The sequence below is a fragment of the Perca flavescens genome, chromosome 21 (assembly GCF_004354835.1).
Source record: "Perca flavescens isolate YP-PL-M2 chromosome 21, PFLA_1.0, whole genome shotgun sequence".
In the NCBI taxonomy this organism is placed as follows: Eukaryota; Metazoa; Chordata; class Actinopteri; order Perciformes; family Percidae; genus Perca; species Perca flavescens.
Window position 1 is genome coordinate 28294077 of NC_041351.1, and position 19818 is coordinate 28313894.

The 19818-nt window shown below is 40.9% G+C and overlaps 1 protein-coding gene across 7 annotated transcripts; it reads right to left on the reverse strand.

Moving 5' to 3' along the window:
• Positions 1 to 8850: 8850 nt before the first annotated feature.
• On the reverse strand, positions 8851 to 18275 carry cabcoco1 (ciliary associated calcium binding coiled-coil 1). Of its 7 annotated transcripts, none has more exons than XM_028568703.1 (7): positions 18135 to 18222; positions 17549 to 17682; positions 17385 to 17473; positions 14398 to 14567; positions 12479 to 12623; positions 9393 to 9465; positions 8851 to 9307 (listed from the first exon to the last, which is right to left on the reverse strand). In XM_028568703.1, exons 2-7 carry the CDS (start codon positions 17612 to 17614, stop codon positions 9227 to 9229), a joined length of 624 nt encoding a protein of 207 aa, XP_028424504.1. In that variant the 5' UTR covers positions 17615 to 17682; positions 18135 to 18222; the 3' UTR covers positions 8851 to 9226. The 7 variants fall into 7 exon arrangements, with proteins under 7 accessions (XP_028424504.1, XP_028424505.1, XP_028424501.1 ...); XM_028568704.1 differs by having other exon boundaries at positions 17549 to 17644; positions 18135 to 18204; XM_028568700.1 differs by lacking the exon at positions 17549 to 17682 and having other exon boundaries at positions 17385 to 17498; positions 18135 to 18275.
• Positions 18276 to 19818: the final 1543 nt, after the last annotated feature.

Genomic DNA, 19818 nt, shown 5'->3' on the forward strand with positions numbered 1-19818 from the left:
GTGCTAATCGTTTTACCTTGGAACACTGAAGCCAGAGCATCATTTACAAGTCGGATTTTTCATTGTGGGGTTAGCCAGGTTAGCAATACAAGTTGATAGCAATGCATTACACAGATTTCTGTGCATACAAACATGTCCACAGAATTTGGACAGGTGTGTGTACGATCAACGTGACATCATGACTTCGCGTAAACATACACAGCACTTTCTAAAGCCAAGTGGTGTGTTATTTGTATGCATTTTGAGCTATCCGCGTGTATGTGTACACTGTATACAGTGGACGGGTTGGGTTTAGGAAAAGAAGAACGGGATGCGGGACAACAATGGCACGGTTGGGTTTAGTAAAAGAGGAACGGGACGGTTGGGTTTAGGAAACGTGACACGCGGGACACGATACCCGGTCTCCTGGGTGAAAGTCCTGTTACTTTTGACCCATCCACCCCCTGGACCAACCTACCTATGTGGATTTTTGCCCTTTCATACTACTCACTACAGCATAAATTGACACGCAATCGCAAGGTAATGTAAGTCAATGGAGGCCAAACGGCGTTGATAAACATGCTAAAAAGCGAGTATGCGTCTTGATAACACGCCAAAATGGCATATGAATTGGTGTGTCATACATACGCCACTTATTGAGATCAGTCTGGTACGACTGATTTAGTGAGACAGAAGTGCTAATACTGTAGTAACTGTATGTTACTACAGCTTTCACTGCTGTTAATGCATGGGGCAGCCATGTTGGATTATGAGCTCGGGGTACTGTGAGGTTTGTCTGACATCCCAACTCGGGAATCTGAGTTCAGGTGGCGTGTTTCCGACTTTGACCTCGGAAATTCCGACCTCCCGGTACAAGTGGAACGCACTATGAAAGCTGGAATTGAATGTTTGGTCGGACACCTCGTCTTGTTTACTTATTCTTTGAACATACAGTTCTGATTCAAATCAAAAGTCGGCCACTCGACAAAACAAACTCATGACAAGGTCCACTAGTACAGTCGCAGCCATCTTCTCCTGTTTCATGACGAGGCGTGTTTAGATTTCACAGTGAACACGCCCATTTAAGCGCCATCCATTCAATTGCAGGGTGTCACCATGAGATGGTGCGTCCTTCACAAAAACACATTCACATATAAACATACATACAACGCAATGTCAGACTGAATGAATGAAGGGACATGAAATATCAATTTGGTCCGATTATCAGCGTACCCTGTGGCGAGATTGTTTTAACAACTGATGCTAGCAAAGTCAATAATTAATGTTCAATGTTCAGTTTTAGGAAGTATTTTATTTAGGTAAAGTCCTTGTCCTGCTACCTGTGTTTAGACATCATTCAGTATTTTAAAAAGTTGGCATCTTTTATTAAATGAAAAAGAGAAATCTCTGTATTGTATTGGCACTATATTTCTAACCAAAACAGCACTATTTGACATTGTGGGTGCTTTTACTTGTAAAGACCCCAGTGTGTTCAGCGAGGCTCACTGTGGTTACACAACACCACTGTTATTACTGACAGTGAAATCCAATAAATAAGTAGCAGCTGACAGTGGAGGGGACTGAAATGAACTTCTGAAGAATAGGGTGGGAATTGTGATTTCACATAAAATCATGGCGCTGAATTTGGTTGCTAAGAGAAACCAGTGTAGCAGCACTGTGTTCAGCCTTGAGATAACCTTTCTGTACGAGCATGTGTTTGTGTAGGTAAGTAAGTGTAAGGCTAGAGAATGGAAATATTGTTTTTTGTGCAGCGCGGTTTTTTATTTTACAAATCCTATGGAGTATTCTTTGTATTTATTATAAGGTTAATTGTCTTTTTTTATACTTTAATTTGTGAAAAATATGTGTATCTACATAAAATGTCAAAATTACAGTGTAAAACCAAGCTTCTGTCTCAGCGTTTGTTCAGTGTATCCTATGGAAAGCTACTGTTTCTACTCGATTTGGGTCGGTTTTACCGGCCCGGTGCCGTGCACCAGGCTAAACCAGTTGTTGGCATTTGTCACTAAGTGACCTTCTGGCAAATTAAAAAGTAGACAACATTAGCAACCTGTGCCTGCTGCTTCACAGCACTAATTCTGATTTGTATAGCAAACAGTGTTGATCAATAGCGTCATTGTTTTCTGAATCAAATGAAGCTTAGCGTAAGGTAATTCAGGAGGACTTCAACGTTTCACGTTTTCTCTCGTCCTCTCTCTTTCCCAACCTAATCGGCTGACTGGGCGTTCACTCTCAGGTAAACCAACCAGATTTTGCCTGGACCTCCTTGAGCTATCGCATTGTTACATCCAAACTTTAAATCTGTTCTCCTCTCTGCTGTGTCAGTTGTCATTTCAGGCAAATCGATGCAATCCTCCTCGACCCCACTCTCCTCTAGTTCCAAGCGCCAGGGTTCCTCTATCAGAAGCCCTGCTAACTAAATTAGTAAAATTTAACAACCTAATGTTTCATTCACACACTTGTCACAGCAGAGTTGGAAAGCACAGTGCTCATTATCTGTAACTAGTGCCGGGTGGAAATAGCAAGCTACCGTTAGCTGACTAATGTTAACGTTAGCCAGCGTGGCAGCGGAAGCTGCTCGGTCCCTCCAGTGTTTTTTGCCGAGACACAGCATTGACAGTCCCGGAGGTGGACAACCTGTTTAGCCATTACCCGGTGTCACTGCTGCCTCGGCAGGGAGTAAAACAGATGGACCGCAGGCTTTTTGCTGCCGATGGCCCGCCGCTGATTTGGCCAACATTGTTTTGTTGTATCGTAGCAACGATTTGTATTATTTCCGGGTCAAAAACACTCCAGTGGAGTGTGGAGGGGCAATTTGAGCATGTGTCTGTACCTGATCTGTGCTGCCTCCACAATCCACCATGCGCATGCGCAAGATGTTTGCGCATGCGCAGATGATAATCTTGTTTTACGGGGATTTACTGCACTGCACGATCTGTTCCACACTTCGGTCATAGTTGTAGCAGTCTGCCGTTAGCCTCCACTGGGAAGCTAACGTTAGTTTAGCTAACAGCTAATTCAGCTAACCGAAGTCATCTAAAATAACGTTAACTCAAACTAAACACTGGGAAAAGCAGGCTACAGCTAAATTAAGATGACAGTCTTTACAGCAATAACAATAAAGACAAGTATTGAGTGATTGTATTTTAAATGAGCACAAGTAAAGTAGAACTGATGTAACAGCTGTTGTATATTTTAACGGTTATTTTCAGGTTTTATTTTGAGGGTCTTTTAAAGTTATTACATGCTGTCTCAGCTAGCGGTTAGCCTAGGGTGACCAGACGTCCCGGTTTGACCGGGACAGTCCCGATTTGACCGGGACAGTCCCGATTTTTAATTGCTTGTCCCGAGTCCCGACAAAAGCCTGTCGGGACGCTAAAAAGTCCCGGTTTACACCAGGAGCGGCGTCAGCCGATTTTGCCGTGTCTTCAGCACCGAATGTTGCGAGTGTAGCCCCGAATGTAACTTTGTCCAGTTTATTCTTCCGAGGCGAATAGAACGGGCAGCTACGTGCGGGGTCCGACCATGCTGTATTTGTTGCTATCACCTAGCAACCGTCTCTCCGTGAGGAAAGCTGTGAAAGCTGGGTGAAGTTTTCGGAGGAATCCTAGCCAAATCAGTCTAATATAGTGATGCCATCAACACAAAGTTCAGGAGCGCAATACTAATGATTTAGTTTGAAGTTCCCGTGACGTGACGTTTCCAGTCTACAGTTCAGACTCAGACACACGGAGCTCTGAAGCACACCTGTGGGTCTCTTAGTGTCCACTCTCTCTGTAAAATGCAGCGCAGCTTCAGGTTCATGGATGCGCTCAGCTGTGGCCATGCTGCGGCAGATGTGTTGCGTTTGTGCTCCGTGTATTCTTTAGTTTCGGGTTTCCATCTCCGACGTAGAGCAGCGTACATCCACTTCTATAGCTAAACAATTTGTCTCATTCAGAGACCAGAGACCCAAACGGGGCTCTGTGTCTGTCAGAAGGTCTGAGATCTACCGTATCAGCAGAGCAATCACGTAATGCACAGCAGACTATGGTGCAGGTATAGATTATTTTCTGAAATATAGCTTGTGATTTTATTCTTGTAATAGCCTATTATCACTTTATTTTTCTCAAAATATCACGACTCCTCCAAATCACAGAGAACACTACTGTGTTTATATACTTTGAATGTGCACAAAGTTTTGGACAAGAGCAGTAAATCTTGCTCAAACATCTGAAATATTACTGTCCAGGGGTTTATTAATAAATTAAAATGAATGAATGTATCATTGAGGTGAATAATTGTCATATGCACATTAAGGAGGTTACTTAACCAACAAAAGACGCAAAACAGGAGGTAAGAGTAAATGATGCCTATAGGCTACATGTGTGCTGACTCAGGTATAATTAGAAAAGTCCATCCAAAGAAGAATAAATAGTTGAAAGCAATACAGAATGCCTGACAGCTTTACTGCAATATATTCCATTATGTTTTTATATTTGGATTGTAATCTGTTTTTCTTTAAATTAAGATATTTGCAGCAAAGATTGATTCAGAAAAAGGTAGAAATAGATGCATAAAAATTCACCAGAATGCAGGAAATTAAGTGTTTAATGCTCAAAATTTTCAATAAATCATTTTAATTACTTTGCTGTTATTGGAATAAATAACACTTCAAAAAACCTTTTTTAGAAAAAATCTCAACATAAATCTCACACTAAATTGAAAAAGGCTGTTACTGCAATTTTGTTAATTTCACAGGAAAAAACCCTATTATTAGAGGAGGAGCCTAGGATCAAAATAATGAAGTTACTGTCTGTGTCTGAACAGGGCTGGCACATGTTCACGTTAAAAAGCGTGTGCGTGCACAAACACACTACGGTCACGCGCAAAGTGTCCCAGTTTTAGCTCCAGGAAATCTGGTCACCCTAGGTTAGCCGAATTAGCTGTTAGCTAAACTAACGTTAGCTTCCAGGTGGAGGCTAACGGTAGACCGCTACAACTATGACCGGAAGTGTAGAACAGATCATGCAGTGCTGTAAATCCTCGTAAAACAGGATTATCATCTGCACAAAAATAGCTTGCCAGGCCCCCTACAAAATTGAGCCCCTGCAGTGCGTTTAACGTAGACTAACGAAACGTGGTACACATATGTAGCATGTCAAGTCGTACAAAAAAAGCTGATTGGACCCATACCCTTAACGCAACAGGAAGTCCGCCATTTTGAATTGAAAGTTCGAAATTTGAGCGAATTTGGCCATTTCCACATGTCATACTTTAACGAACTCCTCCTAGAGATTTCATCCGATCAACTTCAAATTTGGTCTGTGCCATCGTAAGTCCTTAACGATGAAAAGTTATTAAAAGAAAAACTTTTCGTCATAGGGCGTGGCCGTGGCAGGGCGGCCATTTTTTGCTTTTTGCCATCGAAACTGGAAGTGGGTGTAATTTGAGTGTACATTGTCCAACTGGCTCGAAACTTTTCAGGATTCAACCTGAGGACAAATAAAGGACGATATTTACTTAAAGTCATAGCGCCCCCTAGTGGCAACAGGAAGTAGGCCTAAAAATCAAGGTGCTATACTTTAACAAACTCCTCCGAGAGATTTCATCCGATGGACTTCAAATTCAGTCTGTGTCATCTAAAGAACTTAACGATGAAAAGTTATTAAAAGTGTCCAACTGTGTGGGCGTGGCCATTATGAGCATTTAGCAATGAACGAAGAAGTTGTTGTAACTTTAGTGTACATTGTCCAATTTGGCCGAAATCTTTCACGATTGACAAGAGTCTAGGTCTAAGGACATTTTTAGGCCAAAATTGACTTTTGGTCATAACGCCCCCTACTGGCAACAGGAAATAAGACTTAAATGACAAACATCTGATTTACATGAAACTTGTGTGGTCTACATGTGATACTGAGCTGCCCCCTATACTGTAACCACGCCCACTTACTCAGGCCATGCCCCATTTCATGACATTTGAACCGTTTAAGGTAGAGTCTTGTGTGAGGTGTCATTAAACTCAGCAGAGAGTTCCTTCTTCATTGCTGAGGTTTGGCCCGCCCCCTATGCTTAAGCCACGCCCCCTTTCACAACATTTGAACCGTTTAATGTAGACCCTTGTGTGAGGTATCAAAGAACTCAGCACAGACGTCCTTTTTCATTGGTCATGGTTTGGCCTGCCCCCTATCCTTTAACTACGCCCCCTTTCACAGCTAATGAACTGTATTACGTACAGTCTTGTGTGAGATATCATTGAACTCAGCAGAGAGTTCCTTTATCATTGGTGACGATTTGCGATGTCTGAGTGCCGCGCAAATGCACGGCCACAAGGAGCGGCGTCAGCCAGTAACCCCAACACGCAAGGAGGTGCGAGGGCCCGTCCAACACTGCTTGCAGCTTTAATTTATATTGTTTTACAACATCACAGCATAGTTCAATTTATCTTCTATGTGTCGCTGTATATTTCCAAATGGAAGTGTTCCAAACCTTCCCACATGCCGGGAAACTCAAGTAGTCTTCCCACTCACACAGACAGAGAGCTTTTTATGTCTAAACCGTCCGACCTCGTAGCGGTTTGAGATTTTGCCTCGATAAAAGCTTTCTAAATAAAACATGATGATTATTATTACCACAGATACTAAGTGAGAGGGAGAAAGGATGCAAACTGGAACAGCACGGGCAATCTGTGACAGACTCAAATAGATGTCCAACTGAAATATCCTGCTGAATGGAAGGCTGAAAGCACGCAGAGAAAACAGTAAATCACTAGGGACGATAAGTGTAATGTGTTCAATATTAATAATGACTCGATTTACAATAACTGAGTGAGATTGTTTTAGAGATTATACCATATATTTTCTATTTTTCCTCAATTTAACATTCACCTAAAACCTTATTGCAAAATTGACTACAACAACACACTATTGAATCGCCTGTACGCTTTGGCAACACCGTATGAAATCAAAAGCAAACATATAAGCTTGGAATATAAGCTTACAGTTTATACATTATTTACAGATTGTAAATCACATCTGAAATTCATGCATTCTTGCCTACATTATTAATGTGCACTGACTCTGTGGTGAGGTTTAGCGGATGGATACCTGACTCGAGCACAACGGGACCCGACGGTACCCGACGGGCCGGGTTCGGACAGATATTTAGATTATGTTCGGGTTGGGCTCTGTCACGTCAGCGCGATATGCATTTTTAATCACGTCGCTTCATTTCCAGACGTAACTGTCGGCCTTTGTGAGAGACCGTGAGGCAGAATCTGAAAGAGGAGCTGCCATCTCTCTCCCTGTACTCCCCTCCCAGCTCACACAGCTCAGCGGACCAGCAAACAAACGTACATGTGTCATTAGCATGAGAAAAAAAGAGATTTTAACGGTGTTGGGCTCGGACATAAATATCTTAATGCCTGTCAGGCTCGGGTCGGGTTCGGTTACCGCTCTGTCGGACACGGGCCGTGCTCGGACAGAAAATGTGGCAATATCAACAATATGTTGAACTATAGTAGATAAATTCAGTAGCAGAGTATGGAGAGAGTCTCCAGCCATGGTTAATGGATATAATATACAGATATAGTAATAGCGTACCACTGACATTGACTATGTTTTATGTGGTTGACGTTTGACGGTGATGGCTATGAGTCCCTCATCAGGATAAGGAAATCCACTTGCCAGTCTCCTGCCGACTGCTAACCTCTGGCTGACTCTGGCCAGTCCAGGTTTTAAATGTAAACAGAGTTAATACCGAGGAAAAGGTGGAGAAGATGAGCTCAAGCTAGCAAGAACATCTCTGCAACCATCTCATGACCCTCTTTTTAAAGCTTTTTTTTCCCTATTTCATCTTGTGATCTTTTCTATCTCTTCCATCCTGCTTTTTTAAGTGCCACTATAAGCGTATTAAAAACAGGGTAATACCAGACATGCTTTTATGCATGGCCAGTATGGAGAGGAAAAAAATATACTGTATTGACCAATCACTCTTTTAATGAACATGTGAATATTATATAGAGATACAACTGAAAAAAAACCATCTATTCTTTCAGTATTATTGAGGTGGCTGTTAAAAACGTTATCTTTGCTTTTACGTAGAATCTGTTATCACTTAAACTCCACTACCATTTTTGTTGTACTGTATGAACATGTTAGCTCAGTTTTAGAATTTTACAGTTATTTTTTAATTCTTTATATTTGCATTGCAATGCTTAACTATTGCTTAAATTGTCTGCTTTTTTTAATTTTTTAATTTATTACCATACTCAGGCTATATTTACATTGCTACGTTTTGGTATAGAAACAAATATCTTTTGCTACGTTAACACTTGGCATTCCCCCTGCTTCTGAGCCCCTAAACCGGAGACATTTGGAAACACTTCTGACCCGTTTTGGTTTGGAATCTGCGCGGTTGTGTTAGAGTCTCAACGGCTGCAAACGGAGACCTTTAGCCACACCGACGCCAACGTTTCGCCGCCTGATTGGGTCGTGACGTCTCTTCCTCTGAGACTAAGCTACTAACATTACCATGGCAACTACCAGCAATGGGAGGAGTATACACGCTGCCCCGTTTACCCCGGCACGCACATGCCTAGTATACGAGAATGTTGATGAGATATGCAGTTTGGGCGTGTTAGTTTAAACGGAGATTAGTTCTTCTACTGGAGATAAAAATACTTGTTCACGGAGATCACTTTTGGCTCAAAACTCCGCTTAAAACAAAACGTAGCGATGTAAATGTAGCCTTAAATTTAAGCAAGTTTTCTTAAGTTGGCCAGGGGTAGAATGTTAGATGCATTTACATACACAAAGGGAAGCATAAGTCACTGTACAATTTAGCATTAGTCATGATGAACAAACATATGCATATTTCAGAAGAGGTTTCTTTTATTATTATTTTTTAACAAACTGATTAACTATCTATTGTGAAGGAAAAAACATGTGTACCCTTCTGTGTCACTGTTACATACCACTTTACCCATAGGAAGTCTAACAATTAGCCTAGTTTATAGGTCATTTGATCCATGTGAGGCAGTCTAACAACATGGACTGTGTGAAAGGTACAGAAACAAAGCAAAAGTAAGGACAAAGATGACATGTGGACTGCTTATGTACAGTCTGATTCCACAGACAGACAACGCCCTACTGTGGACGACAAAGGAATCGCAAGTCACAGCTCACACTGATGCTATCCCTCTATCCATCGTCACCTGTTCATTTGTCTGGATAACAGGCAGAGCCATTTAGTGGAAGGAGAGGTGAGTGGAAATACCTTCCTCCAAGGGAGTGAGAGCATCCTGACAGCTCAACACCTCAATGGTCCTCTGGAAAACAGCATGTTTGACTATTATTTAAATGCACAGAGACACACACACAGAGACACACACACAGAGACACACACACACACACCTCCATGCCTGTCAGTAGCTCCTCTCTGGATGTGGTGAACAGAAGCTCATAGAGTCTGTATTTCTGAAACAGACTGCAGCCAACAGAATACACAGGGTCAGCTGTGGCACTTGAATTATTAAAACACAATATATCCTATAAGAGCAAAGGGCCTCATTCACCAACCGTTCTTACGAAGAAATGTGTTCTTAAACCCCACTTACGCACTTTTTACGAAGATTCTGGCATTCACTAATGTTTTCTTAACTTGGATTTCGTATGGTAGGGTATGTGATGTTGTAGGGGGAACTATTTTAATTACAAAGGCCAAGGGAACTTTATCAGGATGCATAGTATCCTGGATCCATAAAATAACTGGCCTTTAAAAATAACCATCTGCCTGCCTCTATGGGAATTTAACATAGGGGTGTACTCACTTTTGTTGCCAGCGGTTTAGACATTAATGGCTGTATGTTGAGTTATTTTGAGGGGACAGTGCATTTACACTGTTATACAAGCTGTACACTTAATACTTTATTGTAGCAAAGTGTAATTTCTTCAGTGTTGTCCCATTAAAAGATATAATGAAATATTTACTAAAATGTGAGGGGTGTACTCACTTTTGTCTACACAAGACGCCGCAGTAAGTGCAAAATGTGCTAGTAACTGTGTCAGGAAAAAACCTAAATAGCCAACAGACTAAAGAAGACATACATCGACAGATTTTGTTCAATATTTTGAACTTTGTTTTAAGTAAAGTGGCAAACTTTTTGAAGTCAATCGACTCACACAGTTGTGTAGACTCCCAGTATCAATACACATATTAACCCACGCTTCCTCACGCTTTTAGAGAAAGCCCTCCTGTAGTGTTCTCTGTCCTGCGGTTGTCTCCGTCATGCTGTCTGGCCCTGCCCCCATACATCCACGCCCTGTACCGGGGTTAGCTTCTGTTTCGGGGAAAGGGGGCTTTGCGTTCTCCTTGCCCTGTCACTGCTTGTTAAGGTAAGCTAGGTTAGACTCCTTGTGCGCGCTTCTCAAATGTACTTTCAAATTCGTGGGATTTTTCCCTTAATTGTCCACTTATTTTACCACCTTCCACTGCGAGGCACTTGCTTTTATCTGACACAGTCATAATCAAATAGGCTTCTTCTTCCGAATTTTGGTACCGCTATGATGGCAGGCGAGGGGTACGGACATGGACTATGTTGTGTTCAATTTGACGTGAAATGTCAGAATTTCTGGGTTCCCAGTCAAAAACTATATGTTTACGGCATAGACTGAATAAAACAGGTCTATGTTCGGAAATGTCAACTCTGAAAGATATAACGTTATTTGCTCTGTGAAAGACATTGACAAAGACGAAAACTAAGGACATTTACTCAATCATTTTATTTCATTTTAGTTAGTTTTGCAAACAGACAATACAGTTTTAGTTTAGTTATCGTTTTTTGTAATGCCTTGTTTTTATTTTTATTTCAGTTAACGACAATGTTTTTTCCCAACTAGTTTCCGTTATTTCGTTTCGTTTTCGTTAACGATTATAACCTTGGTGCTAAGTCAATATTTTGAGATACTTTGTTTTTTCAGATAGTAAGTCAATATTTTGAGATATTAAGTCAATATTTTAAGATACTTTCTCATTATTTTGAGGTGCTAAGTCAATATTTTGAGATACTTAGTTTTTTTCAGATAGTAAGTCAATATTTTGAGATACTAAGTCAACATTTTGAGATACTTAGTCAATATTTTGAGCAAGTGTCTCATTTTGAGATATTAAGTCATTATTTTGAGATCCTTTGTCATTATTTGAAGATACTACTAATATAATAAGGTCTCTAATTTCCCTTTTTCTGCCAATTACACAATGTAGTCCCAAACATTATTTTTTTATATTGTCAGAATGTTATCCTTCATTTTTCAAAATTTGAAACAAGAAGCCAGGATGTTTGCCCATCTACAGTACTATACTTTACTGAACAGCTTTTCAGCATGTAATACCAGTTCATCCAGAATGAACCCAGTCAACAAGTACACCCCCCCCAACACACACCCTAAGTGACAGTCTGTCGCAAATTCGACTTAAACACTCGCACTGTCAAGCCCTGCTGAGACTATTGATTCCAATGGATGAAGTGAAAATGAACACAGATTATGACCGATCCTTTTGACCCATAGTCACCAAAGTAAATATTGCACCCATTTTATAACTTCAAGACTTGTTTCTTTAACACAGATAAACTAATGTCAACTAATGTTTCGTGAACACCGTAACAAAACAAATTTTTTGTAATATGGCTTTTAGCTGTGTAAATATCTAATGTTAGCATAAGGACATATTAACAAACTATGCAAATATAACTTTTCATCTATCCACACAATGTTCACTATAACTATGTAGGTTTATGTACACCACCATAACCATGGAAATAAAATGGATCGAAAGGCCATTGAACTGTTTGCCGTGGTCATTTGATTGGTACACAACTAAATGGCGATTGTTTTTAGTTGTCATGGTGACAATACGCGTCAGTGAGGAAACTGTCGCAGCTTGTTGGGAGGAGAGCGACCTGACGTGGGGAGTGAGCAGGAGGGACAGTTAGACCCAGCGGCAACTGGTCGGCAGACCGCTGACATTAGACCCAGCTGTTCAGCTCATTCTAGCGTGGAACAGATCGTGCAGGTCGTAAACAGTAATATCTTGCGCATGTGCAGAACGGATTGTGCAGGCAGAACGGATTGTGTACCGACAGTTACTACTCCATTGCTTGTGTGTCTGTTACTGCAAAACCTCACCTCCGCAACTACGTTACCATGGCAATGGTACACATAAAAATGGCTGCTGCTCTGATCATTCTGCTACGTTGATTTGAATGGCCTTTCTATCCATTTTATTTCTATGACCATAACCCATATAGGGCCTGTATAAAGCACATGAATGGACATATGTTTATGCCAGCCCATTAAACCCATGCTGGGCCCACATGGACTTGTTGGCTTGGATTTCTAGTGGGTATGCATTTTTAACCTTTCAGATGTCTCTGAATGAGTCAGACACAGAGCTTGAAAAAAACTCTAGTTTTACCTGTAAATTTTAAGGATCCTCTGACCTGTTTCTGATGTAACTTATGAGTGCCGTGGCTTCTTCTCTGTCTAGAAGTGGAGGGCTGTCTTCCTTTGAAGTCGACCACTTGCAGGCAGCACATAAGGCCTTAGCAAACTCCATCAAGTTCTCCACTAAAACCATCTGTTTCTCTGAAAATTGACAACAGAGCACAAATTACCACAAAGCAGTGCTGCGATTCTGATATATTTATTAGGATACGTAGTTATATCATGCACTTATAACTACCTTTTCTGCACTGTAGCGACATAAAGTAAATTAAAATGTATCATTTCCAGTGTTTGTAATAACGCCGTTTAAAAGAACGGCGTTAGGTAACGGCGTTATTTTTTTAGTAACGGGGTAATCTAACTAATTACTTTTCCCGTCGTTACAACGCCGTTAACGTTACTGGACGTTAAATGCGGTGCGTTACTATGCATTGATTGAATAAACTGTGTAATCCGAACGCATCCCTTGCTAACAGCTACTGAGAAGGTGGGTTAATAACGAGGTAAACGTTTATGATTGGCTAAGGCAGAGTCGTGTTTCATGGTAGCCAATCAGAGCCAGTGTTTTTACACACATGCCAGCACACGCGCCACACACACAACAGCTAAACAGATTAGGCAGAGATGGCGAGTCAGGAGCAATCCGATGAAAAGTTGGCATTTTCAAGGTGGAGATATGCACTACTTCAAATTACTTGTGGTCAAAGGCAAGAACGTGCATGTGTACATTATGTTCAGGAGCAAAGATTTTGTGGACATCCGTTATAAGTAACTCTAATTTAATGAAGCATCTCACAACGACACACGCATCCACAAAGCTAGTGGCCAAAAACACCGATACCTCCACCACAGATGATCGCTCGCCATCTGCTGGCAAAGAAGGACTCGGAGCAAAATCCTCCAAGCAGCAAAAGCTAGATCTTTCTGCCTCACAACAAAAACCTATGACACAGGCTGAAGTCAACCGTATGACAGGCAGGTGTTAAAAGTATACGTGTCATATAAGTTTATATGGTGTAACTGTTTACTTTTCTTACAAAGATAATACTTGAAGTGCAGGATAAATCTCTTGCTGTCTGTCGACGTGCAATAAATATCGAAAGTTATGTACAAACACCTGTCTGTTCTATTCATTTCAACTGACTTGTGAAAACTGCTAAAATAAATCCAAATTCTTTGACATATAGCAACTTCTTTTTTTTTTTAAGTAACCCAAATAGTTACTTTCCCTGGTAACGAGTTACTTTTATTATAGAGTAATTCAGTTACTAACTCAGTTACTTTTTTGAACAAGTAGTGAGTAACTATAACTAATTACTTTTTTAAAGTAACGTTCCCAACACTGATCATTTCTCATCTAAATTCACTGAAATATTAAAAAGTAACACCTGCACAATGCGCTGAAATCCAACACATACCAGCTTGAGCCCCAAAAGCTCATATCTGAGTGAAACTTATAATGCTCTGTTGACACTGTATCTGAGATTAAATACAATGGTAGTTTTTGAGGCTGTAATTAGTTGTGGTTTTGTTTCCAATATTCTAATTTAAAAAGGCAGGATTTTTTTGTATTGGATTGCTTTAGGTTGTGCAGTTGTACTCCATAACCTGGTAACTCAGTGTAAAAAAGCTGTGTCCAAAATCATTCACTATATTGAGTGAAGATTCAAATGCTGAGAGACGGGGAAGGATTGTTCGAAATTAGGAACAAGCAGTAATTGAGCAGCAGATTCCTGAGCTAACTGTAATGGTGCTACAGCTTCTTAGCTTAAACAAGAAGAGTAGACAAAGTAATGGATGATTTGTTCAAGCTTCTGGAACGACAAGAAGGGGTGTAGTTTGGCAAGGTTTCTTTACTAATATGGGGATACGGACTGAAGTCCTGTCTGCCTGTCATCCTTTTCTCTGTATGTACCTCTTATGTTATCCAGCAGCATGTGCAGTACAGCCATGGTGAAGGAGATCTTTATGGGGGTGAAGTTGGCCTCTTTCGCCCACCAGAAGCCACAGACATAGTAATCCAGCAGGGCAGCTTCCTTCATACAGATCTGATGATTCCTCAAGTCCAGAATCACTTTCATTTCACTACAGACAACAGAGAGCAGATCTGGATAAATACTATTTCAGTGCAGCAGAAATTATGCATGGAAATAGAGTCACTTCAATGCTGCTGAAACCTCTGGGCCGTAGCTACCATTGAGAATAGGAAGGCCATTTTGTCCGTATGTTCTTGTTGTTGTTGTTGTTGTGAATTTGTAGGTTTTAGAGAACAAATTTAGAGTTTACATTCCACAATAAAAATGTACACACAGAGGATATTTTAAACACTAATTCAAGTTGTTGTATACTAAATATGATTTAGGCCAACAAAATGATAAATAATGAAAGGCTTCAACATTTCTGAATTCAGAATCAGAATTTTATGGTGTTGAGGCTACAGCCAGAGCCTGTCTACGGAGAGCCATTTCACTCCCTATTTAAACCCACTGTACCGAATTTGGTTGCAGTTCCACCAGAGTTCCACTGGGGGTGATTGCAGGAGAGTGCAAAAATGAGTGGGAGTCTATGGAGCTAAATGGCTAAATTTGTCTCTTTCGCCTGATTGCCATTGAGAAATCTCAGATTTGATTGTAGTTTTTGCAAGTTCAACATGGATAATAGGTCAAAAGTTGAATGAACGAGTACTTATGTCCTTTTGATTTCTTACAGGTTGAGTTGTTGTTGTCCGTAACACGCTAGCATTCTGCTAATGAATGCTGACTGGTCAGTGGAGGACTGATTACGACCAGAGATCCCGCTTGATGGCATCCGAAGCGGAACCAGAATGTCAGAGTGAATATTTCGGCGTGGTCTTTAAAACATTAGCAGACCTCTTTCTAGCACGTGTATTGACAGGGGGGGAGAGGGGGCCTAACCTGTCAGCTGTGTTGTCGAGAACAAAAGAAGGGACTCAGAGCTTGCCGTGAAGCAGTATCTCTGGCCGTACGATGTGTATGATGTCATTGACATTAAAAGGCTTTTTAAAACAAAAACAACACTTTAAGAAATTCTAATACCCAGCAGTATATTTTCTTAGCCTCCCCTTTCGAATGCAACATTCAAATTACTAAACAAAAAATGATATCCTGAGAAAAGTGGATTTTGAGGGGTATAACTCCATAGACCTAGCCTGGATGCCAGCCGAACTTAGCCCCGCCCACAAAATTCGAGGTCGGGAAGTTCGGTCTGGAGTCGTACCGTTGAGAAGCAATTATTGCCCGAACAGGATCTGTTCGGACCAATCACATTGTCGGAAAGATGATCAACAGTAACAGAATCAATCACGTCACCAAAGAACGCTTGGGTTGAATTTGTTGAGGTGTAGATTCCACCATCGCGTCTGTTACAGAAGATATCGACAGCGCATTCATTTTAAAATCCTCAGCGGAGGAGCCTCAACAACTGCCCGAAAGCACAGTAGCGTTATATGGTGGAGCGAGATAGAGAGAGACTCGAGAGAGAGAGAGAGAGAGAGAGAGAGAGAGAGCGTTATATGGTGGAGAAAGATATAGAAAGACTGAAGAGAGAGAGCATTATATGGTGGAGAGACATAGAGAGAGACTGAAGAGAGGGACCGCCGGCGCTAGAACAAAGCCGTGAATCAGAGAAATAAAACGTGTTTTCGCCAATCCATCTCTAGAAATGCAACTGTAGCGAGCATGTCACTATCACTAACGTTATCCACATTTATATTTACAAAAAACAAATGATATATCCAGCTTCAAAAAAGTCTAAAAGTCGGAAGTTAGAACGAATGCATTGTGCAAAGAGTGGTTGCTATGGAGACGATACACAGTGTTGAGTTCCGTTGCTCTGATTGGTTGGAGGTCTATCCAATGAATGCAGAGGCATTTCTTTTCATGTTCGGTTGGAACAAGCCCCATAATCACAACCCAGACCAAGGGGGTAAGCTTTGCTTCAGAACTCGAGCCATCATGGCGCCATTTTGTTGCTAACTGGCCATCACCTCCTGTTAGCATTCCGCTGACCGCCATTTTTTTTTTACGTCACTTGACTGCGAATAACTTTACATCTGAAGCGTTTAAAGACTCTATTTGTCCGTTGTTTAGTTCCAAAGAAACACGACAATGTATAAAAGGCTTCATTACCTTGTACCTCACGTTATGGCTCCGTAGCAGACGTTTTTGTAAAAATAAGCTAACGATTGTGTCATAACCAAGTGACTTACTGTCGCATAGTAGAGGAATTACCGTATAGTACAGGAGAAGCTCGCAGGCAGTTTCGACTTACATGAGATGTTTAGGTTTAATTACTAATGTTAACTAGCATGTTAGTGATCAATAATTAGCCTGTGCCCATGTTATCTCCTTACATACACCTACAGTCTCCGTATCTGTAAGATTGGGAATGGTTGAGATTTCTCTTGGCACAGCTACCAGAAGACTTACAACTTTCAGACACGTTGCTCACGTCACATTCTCTCAGTTGGAGGCTGCGCAGTAAAGCTGGCCATCACCGGAAAAGTGCTTCTAATAGCCTTCACTGGTCTCCGTCCAGAGCAACGGGGTCTGTTGGTCCATTATATACTGTCTATGACCCAGACTAGACTAGACTAGAATCTGAGTAGGACCACGTCAGGCTCCCATAAACCTCCATTCATTCTGCACTCGCCTGTGAGTGCCCCCTATATGGAACCAGAGTGGAACTGCAACCAGTTCAGAAGCCGGAAGTATCCAGAGAGTGGCACTTCTACCCTTATTAGAAATTCTTTGCTACAGCTCATATTTAGCTTACTTTTAGCCAGTAACGTTAAAAGCATTCTTAACTAACACTAACGTTAAACTAGCTCGTTGCGACCGCCGCAGGGACATTACGTTATCATATGAGGGTGACGCTACTTACAACTGAAGTTCGTCCACAGTTCTCTTAAGCAGCTCTTGGATTTGGTGGTTTGGCAGCACTTCCCACTGCAGGAAGACACTTTCCTCTTTCTTACGAGAAGGAAAGAGACATGCTCTAGTTAGGTCGAACACACACACACACATACAACAATGGCCAGTTATTACCTGTAGCTTATTGTCCTTTGCTTTTGGTTGCTCTCTCTTTTCACGACGTGTCGCTCCCCCGGACATGTTGTCTTTTTACAGTCACTGGTTGACGCTCTAGTCGTTGCCATGGCAGCACCCCGCCAAACCATAGACTGTATATTATTAATATACACGTTATATATGCCAAACCGCTGTTCTGATCCAACGTCAACATTGGCACGACAGACAACTTAAACCATCATGTCAACTTAAGCTAACATTAGTTTGGTAGAGATCGTGGGATTTCCCCAACTGAATAATAACTACCACACACATAAACGACAAACTGCTTTTGCTAGCTTATCTTGTAGATATCTGCTGAAAAAAATAATGTTTCGACTGACAGATTTAGATTGTGTACGTCCGCGAAATTCACACATTCTCAGCAGCTATTTTTTAAGATAGCGTCGAGTCCCAGGCAGTTGATCCAAACATACATTTCCAGTGAAAGTTATCTTAACATTGTAACAAATGAGTCGTTTAATCCGATGAATTACTTTATATAGGCCTAGTCTACTAGTTGGAGAGCTTTTGTGTGTACCACAGTGGTTCCTGAATTACTTACATGAATACAAAGGTTTGAAACGGTTGTTTAACTCTCCGTACATTTGACGCAGCAATGGCGGAGTAATACTTTAAGTGAAGTGATGCGCCCATAGGATGCGCCAAGTGTGCAAATGGCTGTTCTGTGGTGACCATATGTCAATGGTGGTGACATGCGGATTTGAGCCATGATTTGGGATTTGAGATGATTAATGCGCTTTTGAGCACTCTCATTGGAACGTACAGGGCTTCCCGCCGAACACTGTATCCAGTTCTCTGACACAGTATCCCCCCCCCTCGGACCTGTGCTTTGAATTTTTGTGGTGGGACAAATTAGTCTTCATGTATTTCTGGGCCCACTGCAACCATCCTCCCCTGACCTCAATCAGTCGGGGGATCCCAGGGGATTTTACAGCCTAGAAAAAAAATTATATATATAATATAATAAATATATAAATTATTATTAATATTTTAGAAATATTGGAAATATTGGATAACACAATTTAATTTAGCTTAATAAAACATCACATTCATTATTAATTTAACTTGTTTTTTATTTTCAACAAATTGTATATCCAAATACAATACAAAGTTTGGGCTCTTAAGGCAAAAATTTGAATAGTCAACATGGAAACAATTGGTCATGTGACAAGGGCTGGGAAGATTTTTTTTCCTCACACAACTGTATAAAACAGATGTAGAGAAACCTAATGGTTTGGGATGGCTGAGGGGATCATTGGCTCCCCCCTCCCAAACCTGAGTGAAATATACTCAAGCCGTCTTCTCACACGGGCCACAAACGTCAGGCAGGACACCTTACACCCCGGACACTCCCTGTTCACCACCCTCCCCTTAGGCTGACTGAGAACCCCCAGCACACGCACAAAGACTCCGGAACAGCTTCTTCCCCAGAGCTGTGAACATATTACAGAAATCATACACACATACAAACATAAAAACATACACACATCCCTTACCCCCTCAGTGCAATTGGACTCTGTGCAATAACTGCTGTGTTTACTGTTTTTTAGATATTTATTGAGAACATGGAATGAATGTGTATGTGTAGATGAATGTGCGAGATGTGCTTGGGTGAGAATGTATATATATATATATATATATATATATATATACATACATAGTATATTACATTACATGTCATTTAGCTTTTATCCAAAGCGACATATGTCAGAGGTCACACGCCTCTGGAGCAACTAGGGGTTAAGTGTCTCGCTCAGGGACACATTGGTTGATGTATCGCTGTGGGAATTGAACCCAGGCCCACCAAAGGCATGTGTCATATCCACTGCGCCATCACCACCCCACCATATATATATATAACTTTTTACTCTATGCTGCTTTTGTTGTACCGCATACATTGACAATAAAGATCTATTTAATATACAGTATTTCAGTCCTGTGAGCTTTCTTTTCATAGGTCAGTTCTATCTATTCTAATTTTTTATGTATGTATGTGTACCACTAAGGGTACTTTGGAGTAGGCTACTGCAGGGTGTACATGAGCTTTTACAAAATGTTCATTTAAAAATATGTCATGCATACAGTAATTCCTAAGAATTACGCTATAATAATTTATGAATTTAGTGATGGATTCTAAACATTTGAATTGTAGCATTTATATGTTTTTCAGTTATAAGATTGATGTTTGGTAAATTGTACCTCTTTATACGCTATAGGCTTTTTTT